Source organism: Lycium barbarum, chromosome 2, assembly GCF_019175385.1.
Source record: "Lycium barbarum isolate Lr01 chromosome 2, ASM1917538v2, whole genome shotgun sequence".
NCBI lineage: Eukaryota > Viridiplantae > Streptophyta > Magnoliopsida > Solanales > Solanaceae > Lycium > Lycium barbarum.
This window is the reverse complement of record NC_083338.1, coordinates 25,238,784-25,259,121: the sequence shown is the minus strand read 5'-3', so window position 1 is coordinate 25,259,121 and position 20,338 is coordinate 25,238,784. Positions and strand designations below refer to the sequence as shown.

The 20,338-nt window shown below is 34.7% G+C and overlaps 1 protein-coding gene across 1 annotated transcript; it reads right to left on the bottom strand.

The window, feature by feature from the left end:
- Positions 1-11,982: 11,982 nt before the first annotated feature.
- LOC132629421 (fe(2+) transport protein 1-like) lies at positions 11,983-14,425 on the bottom strand. Its single transcript, XM_060345069.1, has 3 exons — positions 13,799-14,425; positions 12,896-13,045; positions 11,983-12,404 (listed from the first exon to the last, which is right to left on the bottom strand). The coding sequence occupies exons 1-3, from the start codon at positions 14,423-14,425 to the stop codon at positions 12,099-12,101; spliced, it is 1,083 nt and encodes a 360-aa protein (XP_060201052.1). The 3' UTR covers positions 11,983-12,098.
- Positions 14,426-20,338: the final 5,913 nt, after the last annotated feature.

Genomic DNA, 20,338 nt, shown 5'->3' with positions numbered 1-20,338 from the left:
ATCCTTTTTGAATATAAAGGTAATTTATATATCTCTCTTTTGAAAACTAGTTTTGCATGTATGTCTCTTTTGAAAACCTTCTTTTGATGTATGTCTCTTTTAAAAATCCTTTTTGACTATGAAGGTGATTTGTATGTCTATATTTCAAAATTTGTCTTTTCATGTATGTCTAGATTTTCCCAAAAATCTTTCTTAAAGTATGTCTATATTCCAAAAATCATCTTTTCAACTATGTCTACTTGTGAAGTACGCTTATATTGTGAAAGCATGAATTGTATTTGAGAAAACTTCCTTGATTGTTTGTATAAGTTATAACTCTTGTTTGGTGGAATTTATTCTGGAATTAAAGATGATTTCTTTTAGACAAGGTCATGCGTGTGTAGGGTCAAGCCCGCATCGAACCTTATATGAACTATACTACTTTGTAAAACTCGCTTTTCCCATTATTGGATGATTGACCTTAATCTTCTAAAGGTTGGACCTTAAACTTGTTTTGTTGTTGAATAGGTTTCTTGAACTTGAAATTGAATAAGAGATTTGAATAAGATTCTAAATCGGTTATGACCTTAAATGCCTCTATTTTGAGATGATGACTTGAGAAGTGAGATTCGGCTCTAAGCCATGATTGATGATTCAGTAATATGCCATGATTTGTATTTTGTTGGTGTTTGGGCCTGTATGGGCAAGCTGTGCTAGTCCAGAGGACGATTAGCCTCCGTATCTTCCTAGACCAGAGTATCTATGGCTGTGCTAGTCCAGAGGACGATTAGCCTCCGTTGCTTCGAAGCCTGGAGTATCTATTGCTGTGCTAGTCCAGAGGACGATTAGCCTCCATATCTTCCCAGACCGGAGTATCTATGGCTGTGCTAGTCTAGAGGACAATTAGCCTCCGTTACTTCCAAGCTCGGAGTATCTATTGTTGTGCTAGTCCAGAGGACGATTAGCCTCCGCTGTTTCCTAACCCGGAGTATCGATTGATTGATCTGCCTGTGAGTGGCTTGTTTCATAGCTTGTTGCCTGTGAGTGGCTTGTTTCATATCTTATTGCTTGTGAGTGGCTTGTTTCATATCTTGTTGCCTGTGAGTGGCTTGTGGTGATTTGAATTCGTCAGTGAACTACTTGGCCTGGTAAATGGTAAGGAGTTAAGTTAATGTGTCTGTCATTGTTGGATTCTTTGATGACTCTTTAACGTTGCTGATTCACTTTATTCCTGGGTTTGAACTGTTATTTTCATTGATATCAGTTTATTGATTTTATTTATCATATCTTGTTTTGTTAACTATTGCCCCTTAGACATTCACTGAGTACGAAGTACTCAGACATACCATTGTTGTTTTTGATGGTATGTTAGGTAACGGATAAGAGCAGGTTCTTGATATTCAAAACGCTTAAGAAGGACTTGTTGTTGCTGCTGACTTGGTGAGCCTACATGTTCATTCCTGGGACACCCCTTATCATATTTATTTACTATTCTAGTTTTTCGGGCTGCGTCCCGATGTGTCAGACAAATTACTTTTTCATCTTAGAAGCTCCATAGTACACATTCTTGTGGGTAGTTGTTGAGTTTTGTTTAACTCTTGGGCATTTGTCACATTTTGACTAAGTTTTATGATATTAAAGACTTCCGCTGATTTAATTCATATATTATGATTTGATTGTATTTATTTTATAAACTGTTGGAGGTGAATATTGAACCTGGCGGATTTAAGTGTTGCTATTGCATCTTTTAGGTTCTTCCGATGTTGTTCATGATGTCGGATGCCGGTCACATCTAGGGTGGGTTTTGGGGCGTGACATATGAAAACCCGACTGATCGAATCTGTATCTCCCTGCTGTAGAGCGTGATATCCCGATGCCTGTGCAGGTACCGATGCAGAAGGATTTCTAACTTAAATACATAACTTAAGAAAGCACAATTCCAACCAATTTTAACTTTGAATTCTCAATAACAATTCTAAATTTAATAACTTATGGATTCTAACTTTAATATAATTTTTAAAAGCACAATACCAACCAATTCTAACTTTGAATTCTCAATAACGATTCTAACTTTAATAACTTATAGATTCTAACTTTAATTCTAAAAATTGAAAAGTAAATCTAGTCAAATAAAGTCTACATTTTAGTTTAGAGGTTATACAAATATTATAACTTAACAATTCTAACTGTGAAAAGTACAATCACAACCAATTCTAATTTTAATAACTTATGGATTCTAACTTTAATATCACTTGAAAAAGCACAATCCCAACCAATTCTAACTAAGCTAACACAAATACATTGACAATGAACATAAAAAAATATAACAATCACAAGCAAATATATATATATATATATATATATATATATATATATATATATATATATATATATATATATATATATATATATATATATATATATGTGTGTGTGTGTGTGTGTGTGTGTGTGAAAAGTAAACTAGTTAAATAAATTTTATATTTTTTCACAAATTCAACATCAATAATTTAAGAAAGCATAATACCAACCAATTCTAACTTTGAATTTTCAATAACAATTCTAACGTTAATAACTTATGGATTCTAACTTTAATATAACTTTGAAAAGCACAATTCCAACCAATTCTAATTTTGAATTCTCAATAACAATTCTAACTTTAATAACTTATGGATTCTAACTTTAATTCTAAAAATTGAAAATTAAATCTAGTCAAATAAAGTCTACATTTTTGTTTTGATGTTATAATATATTATAACTTAACAATTCTAACCTTGAAAAGCACAATCCCAACCAATTCTAATTAAGCTAACACAAATACATTGATAATGAACATAAAAAAAAGCACAATCGCAAGCAAATATATATATATATATATATATATATATATATATATATATATATATATATGAAAAGTAAACTAGTCAAATAAAGTTTACATTTTTTCACAAATTCAACATCAATAATTTAAGAAAGCACAATACCAACCAATTCTAACTTTGAATTCTCAATAACAATTCTAATTTTAATAACTTATGGATTCTAATTTTAATATAACTTTGAATTCTCAATAACAATTCTAACTTTAATAACTTATGGATTCTAAAAATTGAACAGTAAATCTAGTCAAATAAAGTCTACATTTTAGTTTGAGGTTATAGAAATATTATAACTTAACAATTCTAACCTTGAAAAGCACAATCCCAACCAATTCTAACTTTGAATTCTCAATAACAATTTTAACTTTAATACCTTATGAATTCTAACTTTAATATAACTTTGAAAAGCACAATCCCAACCAATTCTAAAAATTGAAAAGTAAATCTAGTCAAATAAAGTCTACATTTTCGTTTTGAGGTTATAGAAATACTATAACTTAACAATTCTAATTTTGAAAAGCACAATCTCAACTAATTCTAATTTTGAATGCTCAATAACAATTCTAATAACTTATGGATTCTAACAAAAAGCACAATCCAACAAAAAAAAAAACCCTAGTCAAATAAAGTATACATTTTTGCACATATTCGACATCAATAATATTACAAACAATGATAACTAAGCTAACACAAATACATTGACAATGAACATAAAATACAACACAATCTCAAGCAAAAAAAAAAATGAAAAGTAAACTAGTCAAATAAAGTTTACATTTTTTTCACAAATTCAACATTAATAACATTACAAATGATGTTTAACAAAACTAAATAGACTAACATTAGGCCTAAAATCTACAAATAAAACTAAAATTGAAAGAATTTTAAAAGCCCTAATTTAAAAGAAACTAACCTCAATTTACTAAGTTAAAAACGAGGTTGGGGTAGGTGGGAGTAGGATGCGCAGGTGGAGGCGGGTGGGCGGAGGGGAGTGGGCAGCGGGGGTTAGGTTTAAGAGAGAATGGGTGTTTTTTTAGGGGGAAGATGGGAAATGATTTCCCAAACTCGTTTGACCATTTTATTAAAAAAAAAAAAAAAAAAAAAAAAAAAAAAAAAAAAAAAAAAAAAAACCTGATGGACGAAACCGACCCGGTCCGTCGGTTTTTTAAAATGTTGACCAGCCTTTGACCAAAAAATTAAAAAACTGACGTAGTCCGTCGGTTTCCTTAAACAAAATTCGTTTATTAATATTTAAAAACAAAATTAATTGTAAATTATTTGATATATTTTTAAAACTAAAACCGACGTTGTCCGTCAGTTTTTTATTAATTGTTTTTTAATAAAACCGATGTGGGAAGTCGGTTTTTGTAAAAAAAAAAAATGGCGAAAATATAATTTCAAAGTTCTGCCAAAACAACCGACGGAATTATAAAAAATAAAAAATATTAGAAATACACAAAACCGACGCACTTCGTCGGTTTTTCAAAGCGACACAGTCCGTCGGTTTTTTGTCTGTCGAACTTTGGAAGTTTTTTAGTAGTGAAATGATACTTTCTCCTACATCTCTGTGTGCACGTCTTCTTCTTTTATTCATCTCGGGTTCATACACCCTTTAATCTCAAATATTTCAAAAATTCATTGAACTCAAAAGAATATAATCAAAATGGATCTTAATAAACTAGATTTTCTACCAAAGATGCCCATCAAGTCTCTTGTTCTCACCAACAGGGGCGGATTTACATGGTGGTGAGGGTGTTACCCGAATACCCTCGGCAAAAAATTACAGTGTATATATATGGTAAATTTTTCGTGTTTATGTACATATATTAACTTTTGAACACCATGAACAAATGCAAAAGGTTAGCTCAAACGGCCCAGGGTATTCAAAATTCTCTCTGGCATCCTAGGTTTGATCCTCAGGGACAACATAATTTTTTATATTTTTCTTTTATTATTTTTTTTAACCCTCTGAGTGAAAATTCTGGAATCGCCACTGCTCACCAACTCTCTCAACTAAATGGAAAGAAAAAAATTACTTATCCTATGTTGGTAAACTACATAAAAGAAGGGAAAAGGGAATTCTTGGGTTGTGTAAATTTTTACTTATCCTATATACTTTTTTTAAAAAAAAATCCCAGGATGAATCCTGGTAAAGTTCTATATTATTATTGGAGGCAATAACTGGGGGGACTAGACCTTACCCCTAATATACAACAGCTGATTGTAAATAACCAACACAAAAAAGAGAATGCAAATCATAGATCTTATGCATTCTCTAAGATCAGACTGACCTATAAATCTAACTAACAAAGAAATTGGCTTTGTCATATCTTAATCTCACACTAGGCAGCTGACTTTTGTCCAAACTGAACATCCCAAAAGCTCCTCTAGGAAGCTGAGTTACATCTTGAATAGTAAGAGGCTCATCCAAAGTAGTAGCAAGCTTTGGAAAATAGTCTACCACTCTATCAGCTTCCCTATAACAGTGGTCGATGCTCACTTCCTTGCCTTCAATCAATGTCAGGGTATCCTCAATAATAGATTTTAGCTTGATGTTGTTGACATTATCTTTCAAGAGCAAATTTGTTACAAGCATTGAGTCCAGCTCTAGAATGCATTTGTTGATATTTCTATCTTTTATCCATTGTCCAGCATACTTTGTAGCCATAGCCTCTGCCACGTTATGGCTACTACATTGTATTTGGACATCAAATGCAAATAGAAGATCAACATTTTTATCCCTAGCCATACCTCCAATAGTTGTTTTCCCAGACTACTCCATGAAACTGCCATCAGTATTTATTTTGATCCATCCTTCGTGAGGCAAGGTCCACTTTACCATTTTGCAGATGGTTCTTGGTCTAAGTTGCTCAATCTCTGTGCACATATAAGGCCATTGCAAATCCATCTTATAGCATAGGAATGCTTTGTCCGTTGCAACTTTCATGTTCCAAAGTACTTTCTGCTCCATTCTTCTTGTGTACATATTGGTTTTACTCCCATATCCCAAGTAAATTAGGCATCCCAAGTATTCAAGGGGAATTGTTTATCCATGAATCCAGTAGCATCCCTAATTTTATTGACCCGGGAAGGACCAGTTCCAGGGGTTGTTAGAAAAAAACACTTGTTATTGTTCATTTTTTTATCCAAAGCTCTTTTCATACCAATGAATTTGTTTCATAATAATTTTGCTTGACTTAGTGTTACCATTTATGAAGATAATAATGTCATCTTCATAAGATAAATGATTAATTAGTGGCCCTGTGTTTATCATGGAAAAAGGAAAAAAATGCTCATTTTGATTAAGATTATTAAGAAATCTAGCAAAAACTTCATCACCAATAATAAAAAGAGAAAGTGGAAGAGGATCTCCCTGTTTATGTCCTTGAGATGAGGTGAACAAGTCATTTCTTGTGCCATTAATTATAATAGAATACCAAACATTGTATATTACTCCCATCATCATGTTGGTTACCTCTTCAGAGAACCCAAGCTTGTGAAGAACGGCTATTAAGAAAGGCCATGACATTCTATCATAGGCTTTAGCCATGTCTTACTTGAGAATCGCATTGCCACCTTTATTCTTGCATTTGATATTCTGGATAATTTTTTGAGCCAATTGAATATTCTCTGTAATAAGCCTCCCTTTTAGAAAATCACTTTGGTTTTCAGGAATCATAAGAGGAAGCAAATGATTAAGCCTTCTAGAAATAATCTTGGTGACAATTTTTTGCTGGAAAAGTTACTAAGGCTGATTGGCCTGAATTCAGCCAAATTAGAAGGACATTCTACTTTTGGGATTAATACTAGAAGAGTATGTGCAAAGAATTTAGTCAGTTTTCCTCCAAGAAAGAAAAACTGTACAAATTCTACCACATCCTTCTTGATTATATCCCAGCAACATTAGTAGAACTTTCCTGAGTATCCATCAGGACCAGCAGCACTGTCTGTGCTCATGTTAAAAACAGCCTCTTTGATCTCATCTTCTTGAGGACAACTGATCATAAAATTTTTTATCTTCTTCACTTATGCATCTGGGAATGCAATTGAGAATACTAGGGTCCAGGGTGATCTGTTTGAGGTTGAATAATTGTTGAAAGTGTTTGAGAGCCACTTTAGCAATCTTTTCATCTCCAGAAACCCATCTTCCCCTATTATTCATAATTCTAGTCATCCTAAGTCTTCTTTTTTGTCCCTTATCACAGAATGAAAATACTTAGTGTTGCTATCCCCTTCCTCAAACCACCTCACTTGAGATTTCTACTTTAGAATTCTATCCTACTTGTTCAACCAATAGATATATTCAGCATGCCCTTTGTTGAGTTCCTCTCTACTATCTTCTGTTCTCAACTCCATATCTTTGTCTTCCAGAAATTGCATCCTAGCTTCCCATATCTCAGTATTTTCATGAACATCTCCTATTTCTTCCCTTGACCATTTAGAAAGTCTTTTTCCCAATCTTTTGAGTTTTTGTTGCAATCTCCATATGGGGTTTCCTTGAATGTGAAAACTCCAATCAACAGTAACTATATCCCTAAAATCTTCTTGTGAGGTCTAGAAATTCAAAAACTTGAAGTACTTCATGCCACTGCCTTGATCATTCTTACATTTGAGTAGCATATGCCTATGATCAGAACCAACCCTTGGCAGGTGCTTCACAATCACAGTGTTGGAACTGTATTTTTGGGCCCATTGGTCATTCACAAAAACTCATTCTAACCTTTTCCATATCGTCAAGCTTGGAATACAATTGTTACACCATGTGTAATTTGAACCAATATACCCAATGTCCACCATTCCACAAAAGTCCATGCATTCAGAAAAATTATAACTCTCCACATTTCTATGAGGTAACCCTCCAATCTTTTCTTCAGGATGGACGATTACATTAAAATCCCCTCCTATGCACCAAGGTTTATTGATTACCCTGTTGAGATCTTCCAGACTGCTCCATAGCTCCATTCTTTCAGTAGAAGTACACTTAGCATAGTAGTTACAAACATCTCCTGACAGTTTTGATTTTTTTGAACTTTTAAAGTCATTTGCTGAACATGATTCTGTATCACACTAATATCACATCCATCTCACCAAAAACACCATATTTTGCCATTGATGTTGGAGATGCAATGATTGAAACCCAAGAATCTTTTTAACCCTCTATTTTATTGCTATTTACCAATGGTTCTGAAATAGCAACCATGTTAGTCTTGTAATTATTGACCATTCTTTAGTCTGTGAATGGCTTCCTTGATCTAACTCCTCTAATGTTCCAGATGATTGCACTGACCATTAGAAACATTTAATGTTTTGATTTTTTGTTCTTCCCCCCTCTGCTAGAAGGTGAAGATTTCTTTTTGTTTGTCTTGCTGCTCTTGTTGTTCTTCTTGTTTTTGTTTTTGTCTCCTTTGTTTAGAGACATGTCACTCTCTTGTTGCTGACTATTTTCTTCCTCATGATTTTTGTTCTCCACCTCTTGCTTTTCTATCATGTTGTCTTGGCTACTTACTATGTTCCCTTCTTTAGTATTGCTTTCCTTGATCTAGTTTCTTTTGTTTTCACCTATTCTGCTTTCAGTGCTCATGTCCATGTTTATATCAGGTGGGATGCTCTTGCTAGCCCCTTTTTTAATCCTATTCCCTTTCTTATATCCTCTAATCTTACTTTTGCTTCTTCTTTCAGGTGAGATACAAATTCTACCATATATTTCTCTCAAGTGTTGTCGTGAATCACTTTCTTTCTATGACTGCTGTGCTTTTTCATTTTCCTTCCATTCTTCTTGCTTGCTGACTTCAGTGTTTTCTTCTTCATTGATGCCCCATCCTCTCTTGATATCTGTAGATTTCTAACGTGTTGTCATTCAAGTCTACTACCAAATTGATTCTAGGATGATTTTTATAGCAGTTGGTAGGCTAGGGGATTCTGTAGCAGCAGCCTCTTTGAAGTTGTCATTTATATTCTCCTCAGTACCTTATTTATGCATATCTTCCTGGTTTCCCCTTTCAGCATCTGTGGACTTTATCTGGTCAACAGTATCTTGTTGTTGATTAACCTCTTTCTCAGCATTTCTAGTATCAATTTCCCCTTCACTGTATTCTTCCTCTACCCTTTCCTGTTCCTTTGACTCAGTGCTCTCACCCTCCACAATTTTGTTGTTCACTTCTTCTATACTTTCCTTTCTCATATTGATTTTCACCTTTTTTTCTTTTTTTTGGCATCTTCTTTTTTATCTTGCTCAGTTTTTCTTTAAGAACAGAACCAGTTTTTGCCCTGTTTCTTTTCTAGCTTGTTCCTTTTTTTTTGTGCCCTTTGTGTACATGCTTGTCCTTTTTTTCCTCCTCTTGTTGCTGAACCTCTTCTTTCTCATTTTGTTGCATCTGATTCTCACCTTTTTTTTTTCCTTTCCTGGGTTCATGGTTCATGTTCTTCTCTGTGCCCTCAACTTGCAGCTCCTCCTTCTGAGCTTGTTCAATGATTATGTCATTTTCTTTTTTGGCACTTGATTCAGCTGCCTCAACAACCTTATTGTTCTTATCTGCTTTGTTCCTTTCCTCAGCCCTTTTTTGTTCCACCCTTCTACATTGACCAATTGAGTGTCCCAAAATCTTACAAAATCTGCAGTACTTTGGTACATTTTCATATTCCAATCTCTGATAGAATCCCTTCAGAGGAGAATTATCCTCTTCTATTCCAACAAAGATGGAGTTCACTTTTGGTTTAGTAAGGTCTACCTCTAGCCTAACCTTTCCCATGCTTGGTCTAGTTCTATGATCAGTGGCAAAGTCAACTGTAAAAGGTAAACCAGCAGGTTCCACTATCTGTTTTACATGATTCCAAGAGTGGCATTGGTATGGGAGTTCCGGCAACAACACCCAAACTGGGACTATAGGGGAATCTTCATCAGGATTGAAATTAGGGGACCATTTTTCATACCACATTACTTTTCCCTCAATCTCTACAGACCTTCTAGACCAAACATTCTTAAAATCTTCCTCTTTCAAGAAGTCAAGAAAGACTGTACGATAATTAAATACCGCAATTCTACAAGTACCTTTAACAGTGATTTTTTCAGCAAATTTTGAACGAATTTTATCAAGTTGGGGACGGGTTCTGATGAATTTACCTACAAGAGTAAATTTGTATTCCTCCCCCATCACTTCGTAAAAGTCCTTAGCTTTAAATAAGACCGCAGGTACACCATTGTGGGTGGTGCTCCGAGCTTTGACACTTGGATTCCCAAATCTATTTTTGTCAGGGCTTGGGATGGTTGGATTTTGAATTGTCATAGCATAGTTGATGTTTTCTTGAGTTTCATCAGTCAATAGAATCGGGTTGTCATTTTCTGGATTTTTATCTATCAGACGCGCCATTTCCGGCACCTACGGCGTCCCCATCGGGACGGAGCGTGAGGCTCAGTCGCGTAGAAGGGGTATTTTCGACCGTTAAAGACTAACGGTGTTTTTTGTACGGAGAGATTTTTATCTAGAGAGACTTATCCTATATACTTGCGCTAGCTTATTGATTGTATAAGACTTTTCAAAATTGTTTATAATAATAGTGTTGAGTTACTTAATTTATTGACTTAAATTTTTAAAGCTAACTATTCAAATTCTTTCACTTGATATATCATAGGCAACTTTGTGATGTCAAAGATTTTTTAAGAGCCCGTTTGGATTAGCCGAAAAAAAGTGACTTTTAAGCATAAGTGCTTAAAGTACTTTTTAAGTGCTTAAAGTTATTTTATAAATAAGCAGTTACGTGATTGGATAAAAGTGCTTAAAGGGTTTTTAGAGGTAAGGGTAGTATTGGAATTAACAGAAAATATAAGGGATAAAAGGGTAAAATTGTTGGTCAAACTAAAATGACTTTTAAGCCAAAAAAAAAAAAATTGGGGTTGAGCAACTTCTTGGTTTTGACTTATTTTAAACACTTTTTAACTTAATTTAAGCTATTTTCTATTTTAACATACACCCAAATAAGTTAAAAAATGGCTTACAAGTTGGTTTGACCAACGTATAAGCCAATCCAAACGGACTCTAAATCTGTTTTCAGAGTTACTATCTCTCTATCTGCTCTATTATCACTATTTTGCTCCCTCTCTACAGTAGATAACTTCAATTTATGGAATCTACTTTACTATTACCCTAGGGTTCCTCTCCCATAGATGCGTGTTAAGTGGCGCGTAACTCTTTGAACAACCTCTGCGAGTAATAATCTTTTTATTTAAAATTTAAACTTATATTATCTAATATCAAACTTATATTATATACACAAACAATTTTTCAATCAAAAAATATTAACGATTCTCATATTTTTTTCAGAATTAGTTGTTTTATTATGAATTTATTTTTTGTAAAGGCAAAGCTGCATATACAAACACACTTAGAATTGGGTTAGTACTGTAGAAGCTAAATATAATTGTGCTCTCTTCAGTGGTATAGCCTACGATAAGTTTGGTTGGACTCGACTCAGTTTGATTCATCTTGACTCAATGCCCAGAAAGCAAATGTTACAAATTATATTTTAGCGCAAAAACTTTTTTTAATATTATTTATGTTATTTTTAAAAGTTTGTTCTCATTAATATGAGGGACACGCGCGTACGCTAAACTAGTCATGTAAAATCAGGGGCGGGAACTCTAAAGAAACCTGGAACTGGAAGGATCACAGAAACTTATTTGTTTGCAATGTTTGATGAAAATCAAAAGGAAGGAGCAGTCACAGAGCAACACTTTGGACTCTTCTATCCAAATCAGACTGCAAAATATGATCTCAAATTTATGTATAGCGATTAATTAACAAGGAAGATTGCTATGTTTTTCCCATCATATGCAAATGTACCTCTCTTTTATCTCTAATATATTCAGGATACATTTATCGATGTTATACTTCGGTACTTGTCTTTCTCAATTCTTAGAAATTAATTTTACTTAATAGTAATTCCTAGAGGTATCAATTATTTAAAGTCTTGACAAAGTAACTAGAGTGTTAGTTCGGTTTGAGTCAGCCTTCCTCTAAAAAAATAATCGAACGGAAGAATCTCCTTTCCCTGAATCCCTCACATTGGTGGCACGTATTTTAAATTCAACAGTTTGAAAAGTACTAGTATATGAGAGAGATCAAACTAAATACTGCACATTATTTTTTACTACTCATAATTACATACGGATGATGGAAACAAAATTAGAATAAGAACGAAAAAACCTAAACAAAAACACCTTCCTTTTTTCTGAAAAAGATTAAGAATTTACGCCCATATAGCCATGACAGACATGCCACCAGCCCCTAATAAAACAGCAAGATAAGCCCATGATTGAAGCTTCATATTATTCTGCAATTTGGTTCCCATAAAATCAGCTGCAAGGAGATCCACCAATGCCATATAATTCAACAGACCTGCTGAAAATGCATTTAGCAATCCCACCACTATGAGTGCTGTTGGACTATTCTCACTGTACACATTTGATAAACCTATTCCAAGTGCTATCCCAAATGGTGTTGTTAATGAGAAAAAGAACACCAGGATTGCTTTCATCTTCATACCATATTCCACCTGAACACGAAATAACAAAAATTAGAGATAAGTTAGTTGGAATTGAGACATAGTTATTTTCATACTTGATCATCTCTAATCGCATACTTTTCTGATACTCATATTGATCCAATATAGTCAAATCTCTCTATAACTGCATTATTTGTCCCGATATTTTTATGTTGCTATAGCGTAACACTATTATAGAGAACACATAATATAACATAAGAAGAAAGATCGTTCCACGGAATGCAGGGTTGTTATAGTGAAATGTTGTTATAATGAAATGTTGTTACAGTCAAATCTCTCTATAACTGCATCATTTGTCCCGATATTTTTATGTTGCTATAGCGTAACACTATTATAGAGAACACATAATATAACATAAGATGAAAGATCGTTCCACGGAATGCAGGGTTGTTATAGTGAAATGTTGTTATATGGCTATTATAGAGAGGTCCGACTGTAATTAATAATTTTGACCGAGAATGGAAGTTTATTTTCAAGATTACCTGGAGGATGCAACCTCCTAGGCCCATTCCTTCAAAAAGTTGATGGAAGCAAATAGCAGCTACAAGTGGCCTAATTGTACATGGATTATCGGATGCTCCCATGGATAGCCCTATCACTACGGAGTGCACAATAATTCCAAGCTCCAAAACCTGCATTGCCATGACATTCAATTGTTAAGGTGAATAAACATGAAAATAATGCTTCTTTTGATATTCAGATAATCATCACAGTACCAAAAAAAAAATGGAGTCATATACCACAATCATCGTATATACATTATACGAAGAATATTATATACGACTTACAACTGTATAAGTAATTTAAATATGACGGACGATTGATAGTTGATGATATACAAGCAAAAAGACTTGTAATATATGATATGTCAAAATGCTCTTCATTTGCTACTCTATGGAAATCTACTATAAAGCCATCATGACTCCAATAATAAACTAAACTTTTGTCGATCTACTTATTTAGCAGCAATGTTTGACATGCCTCAGATGAAATAACCACTTAATTATATACTTGGCCAGTTATTTTCACAAACACTATCAAGAATTCAAAGAGGGAATATGGAAGAGGTATACTCAATATAAAGTAAAAGTATGCCGTGGCACTCATCTTCTACTGGACACCATAAGGTATCCGTTTCTACTTTGATCATCAAAGAATAAGATAAAATATTCCCTGAGTTTGTAATTGTGTCATAATTTTTTATTTTTTATTTTTTTAAAAAAAAAGCTCTTTCGACAAATTTCTTGATATAAATAGGTAGAGGAATTACTTGTTTCTGAAATAGTAAAAATAGCTAGAGAAATTTATGTAAGATTGAAATATTTAAATTGTTGAGCAAAAATGATAGAATTACAATCACAAAACAGTGAGAATTGTATTTGTACCTGAGCCACAACCCGATACCTAAGCAATTGAGAAGCTTTATCATCACATTTGGCTTCTCCATGAACTTGGCTATTATCAAAATTTTGTGACTCCATTTTCACATTATTATGAACATAATCTCTCCCTCCATTTCCCTCTGCACTTTCCAATTTGTACTTCTTAAAGTAACTCATCGCATATGAATCTACGCTTAGAGTTAAAATAGCCGAAAGCATAGCAACAAATGTCGTAAAGGGGAATTTCCTCCAAGGGTTCTCCTGCAAGCAGTCTGACCTAAGGCAATCGAACGAGTCGGGCAAAACGTGCATGTATCCAGTGGCTAGTATAACTCCGGAAGCAAATGCCTTGACCAACACGAATAAATTCGTATCGGGTTGTAATGCAGGGATTGTACGAGAAAAAAGGGGTAAACAAACACCAATCATGCTAGTCACAAGAATTGAAGCAATGGCAACAAGTTTCAACTTTAATGCCTCGTTCTTGTTTCTACATCCATGACCAGTATCTGAACCACATTTCATTTTAGTAGTTTCATTTTTATTTTGTGATTGACTTGTAGTTTTTGATGGAAAAGAGACGAGAATGAGAATGAGAAGAATAACAATAGATTTAGAAGAAATTGCCATTGGAGAATTTTGCAAATTAAGAGGGGTCACAACGTGATGGAATATTTCACATAGAATCTAATGATGATCTTATAAGAATTTTTGAAGTCAAAGCTAGTTCGAATGACATTTTTATCCTTAAGTTTAATCTAAATTAAGGTAGTTAAGTTGCAGTTGAGAGTGTAATTCTTTGGTTTTATGAGGGTAGAATAAAAAGTATGTACGATGAATGTTTGCTTGTAACAAGCGTACGCTATGCGTATGGCGTCATTGCTTTGACTACGCAGTGTATATTAAAGTCACCATGAATACGTAGTTTTACATATGACTAAGATGACTTGTCATCCTATGTGGCATTAGGCGTGGGCCCACATGATCAAGATAATTTTTAGTTTTTATTTTCAAGTATTCATCTAAATCAAAAACTAATTGATTTGTCAAAATTAACGATATATTGCGAGTGAAAAGTATGAAGCGATATATTTGGTAATATAACAACTCTATTTGACACTTTACCTATAATTCCCTCTTTCTCAGACTGTTAATTTTTCAAAATTTTCCGAACAAATTTAACAACAGAATTAGCTCGAGTATCATCAATTTTATTTAAGACTGCAATGATATTTTAAGAATGTATTTCATCAAAAAAGATTAAAAGTTAGGCAGGGAGCTGATTTAAAAAAGACAAGTGCTAATAAAATATTTTTCCATTATGTTTTTAGTAATCAATATATATAGAGAACTTAGAATGGCACAAAAAAATGAATATTTTCTAATCTAATTAAATTATTTCAAAATATGTAAGTGGGTAACTAGTCCACGGTTAAATATTGGCCAGGAAATTAACAATAAGAAAAAGGCAAAGGTCCAAATATACCCCTCAACTTTGCGATTTAGAGCAGCTCGTTACAAAAGTGGTGTATATATACCCTTGCCGTTACAAAATAGTGCAAATATACCCTTTTCGTTGACTGGATAAAAAACATTTAGCTTATTTTTAATTAAAGAAAGGCCAAGTGACTTTAAAAAAAAAAATCTACCCATTTTTTTGAGTGGACATACTTTTCTAAAGCCACGTAGTAAAAAAAATTCCTGATGGATCCCGGTCTGATTCGTTTAAAAAATGGATAGACTTTTTTTTAGACTTTTTTTTTAAGTCACGTGCCATTTTTTTAATTAAAAAATAACTTAAATGATTTTTTTTTAAATTCCGTCAGCGAAAAGGTATATTTGCACCATTTTGTAACGGCAGTGGTATATTTGCACCATTTTATAACAGCAGGGATATATATATACCATTTTTGTAATGAGGGATATATATATTTTAAATCACAAAGTTGAGGGGTATATCTTTCACCTTTGCCCATAAGAAAATAAAAGATCCCTCAAGAAGGGGATTATTTGTGGTCAAGAAAACATTATATATCAACTAATTCAAATTGAAATAGGGGAGTAAAAAGAATACATATATCTATTGGTGATTGGTGAACCATTAAAAACATTAATTATGCACACTAGTCACCTTGCACGATTTCCGGTTCGATCGGTCGGATTTTTATCGAAAGTGTTGATTAGACCTAAAGGTTAATCCACCTTTAAAAAAGATAAAATTGTAGGGTCCAATATATCTTCTTCAAAAGAATTGGCAAGTGAAATAACGTGCAAAAGCCATTATCAAAATTTAAGAAAAATTAAAATTCAATATACAACTAATATCTGTATTTTTATTTACTACTTATTATATACGTCTTAGTTTGGTTAATTATATATAAGGAAAGGCTAGTAAAGGTTAAGTTAACTACTAATTTTCCAGTTGTGTCATGTATTACACTAATGTAGTGATCTCTGATAATTACTTAAGGGAAATTGCATTTCAATTCCTTCAAATACCGACAATATCAATTTCAGTTCTTGAAATTACTAAATAAGTATATTAGACCTTCAATTAATCGATATGAGTACTTTTGATTCCACTATGTGTAAACCTTCATAAATTTAACGAATTTTAAAGTGCAGAACAATGTATATAATGTGATTATTGCATATATGGATTTCAATATAAAGTATATGTACTATATTTAGTGTTTTATAACTTTTGTCATTCCTTGTGCTAGCTATCCACCTCTTTCTTCTTTTTTTTCACTTTTCCATTTTATCATCATTACTTCTATCAATTTTATCGTCTAATTCGAATTCCTGCGTGATTCTTCTTCCTGCTTTCTCTTCCTCCTTTATCATCTGATGAACTTCTCTCTTTAATAAGAATTTTTCTTTCATACTTATAATATTATGTTTCCTGATTTTTCTTTGAAGTGTTAAATTATTTAATTATTAATGCCTTAAGTTAAGTTTATATTATCACTCCATATTTGAGTTATAATCTGAGCATCTAATATCACAATGCCTATACAAGAGGACCAAAAATAGGAATTTAATTAATTAAAGGTCAAACATTTAACCAAATATTACAAGACCAAAATAAGAATTCAATAATTGAAGGACCAAAAACGTAATTGTCCCGTTATTTAAATGGACTTCGACAGGACTGCACATGCGGGGTATAAAAGTTGGCCCCCTATACCCTTTGCAAAAATGTTTTTATTAAAAATAATACAGCACAGATACATATTCTGAAGGTATACAACAGGAAGAATAGTTAAATCGCCCTATTACATACTATCAAGATATACAACATGTGCATTATATACTCCAAAGGTATTTAACACACATTTTTACTGAAATTTTATAAATATTTTTTCCTAAATAGTACTAAGTATATTATTTTTTTTTAAAATGGGTATTTTTAGGAAATTATTCTTCGCCGCATGGCCATTCCGGTTAGTTTCCCTATTTAAATCCAGAGAAACTTTTAGTGAAATTTTTAGCGGGCACCTTATTTGATTGCCCCCATTTAATGCCCATTTTTCTATAATTTTTAATTGTTACTCGACAGTTTGGAATTCGCTTCTCCTGCTTCTCTTCTTCTTTATCTTCTAGTAATACAAATTTTTATATTCAAGGAACTCAACACTTAAATTGAATAACCGCTACAAGAAAAAATATATTTCGCAACAAAAAAAAAATTATTGTCATAGATTGATTATTGTTGCAAAAAGTAGTTTTAGCAATAAAAAAAAATATTTTGTTACATAAACTTTTCCCAACGGCTATTATTGCAACAACGTGCAACAACTTTTTTTTTGTTGTATCCAAAAGTACTTTTTGCAACAATAAGCAATACTATGGCAACAAAATTAAATCCTTTGGCAACAAAAAAAATCATTTGCCAACAATATAACTAAGTTGTTGCCAAATATAAATTTTTTTTATTGCGATTCTATACTTTCTTGTAGTGAACCTTACAACCCGAAATTTTTATCCCACGATATAATCGAGATCTAGGAATAATTTGTGTCTTGTTTGTTGAATTTGTGGAGAAATTCTCTCTCTTCTCTCTCTTCTCTCTCTTCTCTTCTCTCTCCCTCACCCTCAACGGTAACATTGCCTCTCCCCCCCACCCCACCCCACCTGCCACCACGTCCGGCGACCAGACCGCGTCCGGCGACCAGGTAACTCCGGCGATCAGGTAACGCCGACCACTTTTCCGGCCAAATTTACTTTTTCTCCTTCTCTTTTCTTCATCTCCTATTCTTCTTCTCTTCTCTTTTTTTTCCCCTTTTCTCTCATTTTTTCTTTCCTAGCTGCTGTTGGCGCTGCAAGAACTCAGTCGCGCCATCGCCGGAGAATTTTCCGGCACCATTTTCCGGCAGCCCTCTCTTTTTCCCTGCTGTTTTTTTTTCTTTTTCCTTTTTCTTTTCCTGTTCATTTTTTTTTCTTTCGCCCCCCTCTTCTCTTCTCCTGTTTCAGGTATTTGGGAACAGAATTTCAACAGTGAACAGTAACTCGGACGTTGAACAGTGTTTTCCGGCGGGGACCAGGTTCAGTTCAACTGGAGTTGGTACCTCCGGTTGCTATATCCATTATTTGTCCATACATTTGTAGTAACATTTTGCTAACTTTAGACTTTTGAATTTATTAGTTCATACTCTTTCTTGTGGCTTTGCTTAGTGATGGTAGACTAGGGTCATGTTCTCGTTCAGGGACGGGGGCGGGGGTTAGGAGGGGTAAGTGGGTTAAAGGAGCGTCTAGGTTGAGAGTAGGTTCTTGGAACATTGGGACGTTAACGGGGAAGTCCATAGAGCTAGTTAAGATTCTTAAGAAGAGAAGATTAATATATCTTGTATCCAAGAGACCAAATGGGTAGGTCCTAAAGCTAAGGAGGTAGACGGGTATAAGCTGTGGTTCTCTGGTAGGTCGAAGTATAGAAATGGGGTGGGAATTTTAGTGGATAGTGAATTAAGGGATCAGGTGGTAGAGGTTAGGAGGGTCACTGATAGGATGATGTCGATTAAGGTGGTCGTTGAAGGACTCACTTTGAACATTATTAATGCATATGCGCCGCAAGCGGGCTTAGGCGAGGAGGAGAAGAGGTGTTTCTGGGAGGATTTGGACGAGTTAGTGGGAGGCATACCGCCTATTGAGAAGCTATTCGTGGGAGGCGATTTCAATGGACACATCGGGCCTATTTCGGGAGGTTATGATGATGTGCATGGAGGCTTTGGCTTCGGGGACAGAAATGGAGGAGGAGTCTCACTTTTGGATTTTGCAAGAGCTTTTGGGTTGGTGATAGCCAATTCGAGTTTTCCAAAGAAAGAGGAACACTTGGTAACCTTCCGTAGTTCGGTGGCTAAAACTCAGATAGACTTTTTACTCCTTCGGAAGGATGATAAAGGTCTGTGCAAAGATTGTAAGGTCATTCCGAGCGACTATCTTACAACCCGACATAAGCTCTTGGTGATGGATTTAGGGATCAAGAGGACGAGGAAGAAGAGGGTCCTGGATGACCGACCTAGGAACAGATGGGGTAGTTTGACCACGATTAGTGCACTGGAGATGGGAGAGAAATTGAAGGATATGGGGGCCCGGGATAGTAGTGGGGATGCGACCAGTATGTGGGACAAGACGGCTAGTTGCATTAGGGTGGTAGCAAGGGAAGTGTTGGGGGTCTCGACAGGTAGTCGTGGCCAGCATAAAGGAGACTGGTGGTGGAATGGAGAAGTTCAAGGGAAAGTGGAAGCAAAGAAGGTGGCGTATGCGAAGTTGATAGAAAGCAAGCATGAGGTGGAGAAGTGGACAAACATGGAGCTTTATAAGATGGCGAGGAAGGAGGCGAAGTTGGCGGTTTCGACGGCAAAAGCGGCAGCTTTTGAACGCATGTATGCTGAACTAGGAGAGAAAGGAGGGGACCAGAAATTGTTCAGGCTAGCCAAGGCGAGGGAGATAAAGGCACGTGATGTGGATCAAGTAAAGTGCATCAAGGACGAGCATGGCAAAGTATTGGTAGAGGAGACTCTCATTAGACGTAGATGGCAGTCATACTTCTACAAACTCTTGAATGAAGAAGGGGACAGAGACTTTGTGTTGGGAGATTTAGAACATACAGGAAGGCGGCGTAATTTTGGGTATTGCAGGAGTATTAAGGTTGAGGAGGTTAGGGGTGTTGTTCGTAGGATGCGCAGGGGAAGAGCGATCGGATCTGACGGGATTCCTGGGGAATTTTGGAAGAGTGCGGGGCCGACAGGTTTGGAGTGGCTGACTAGGTTGTTTAATGTCATCTTTAAGACGGCATTGATGCCCGAAGAATGGAGGGCGAGTGTAATGATCCCTCTGTACAAGAATAAGGGAGATATCCAGAGTTGTAACAACTATAGAGGTATCAAACTGCTAAGCCGTACTATGAAAGTGTGGGAAAGGGTGGTGGAGATGAGGGTGAGGAGAGGTGTGTCTATTTCAGAGAACCAGTTCGGATTCATGTCGAGACGCTCAACTACAGAAGCCATCCATCTTGTGAGAAGATTAGTGGAGCAGTATAGG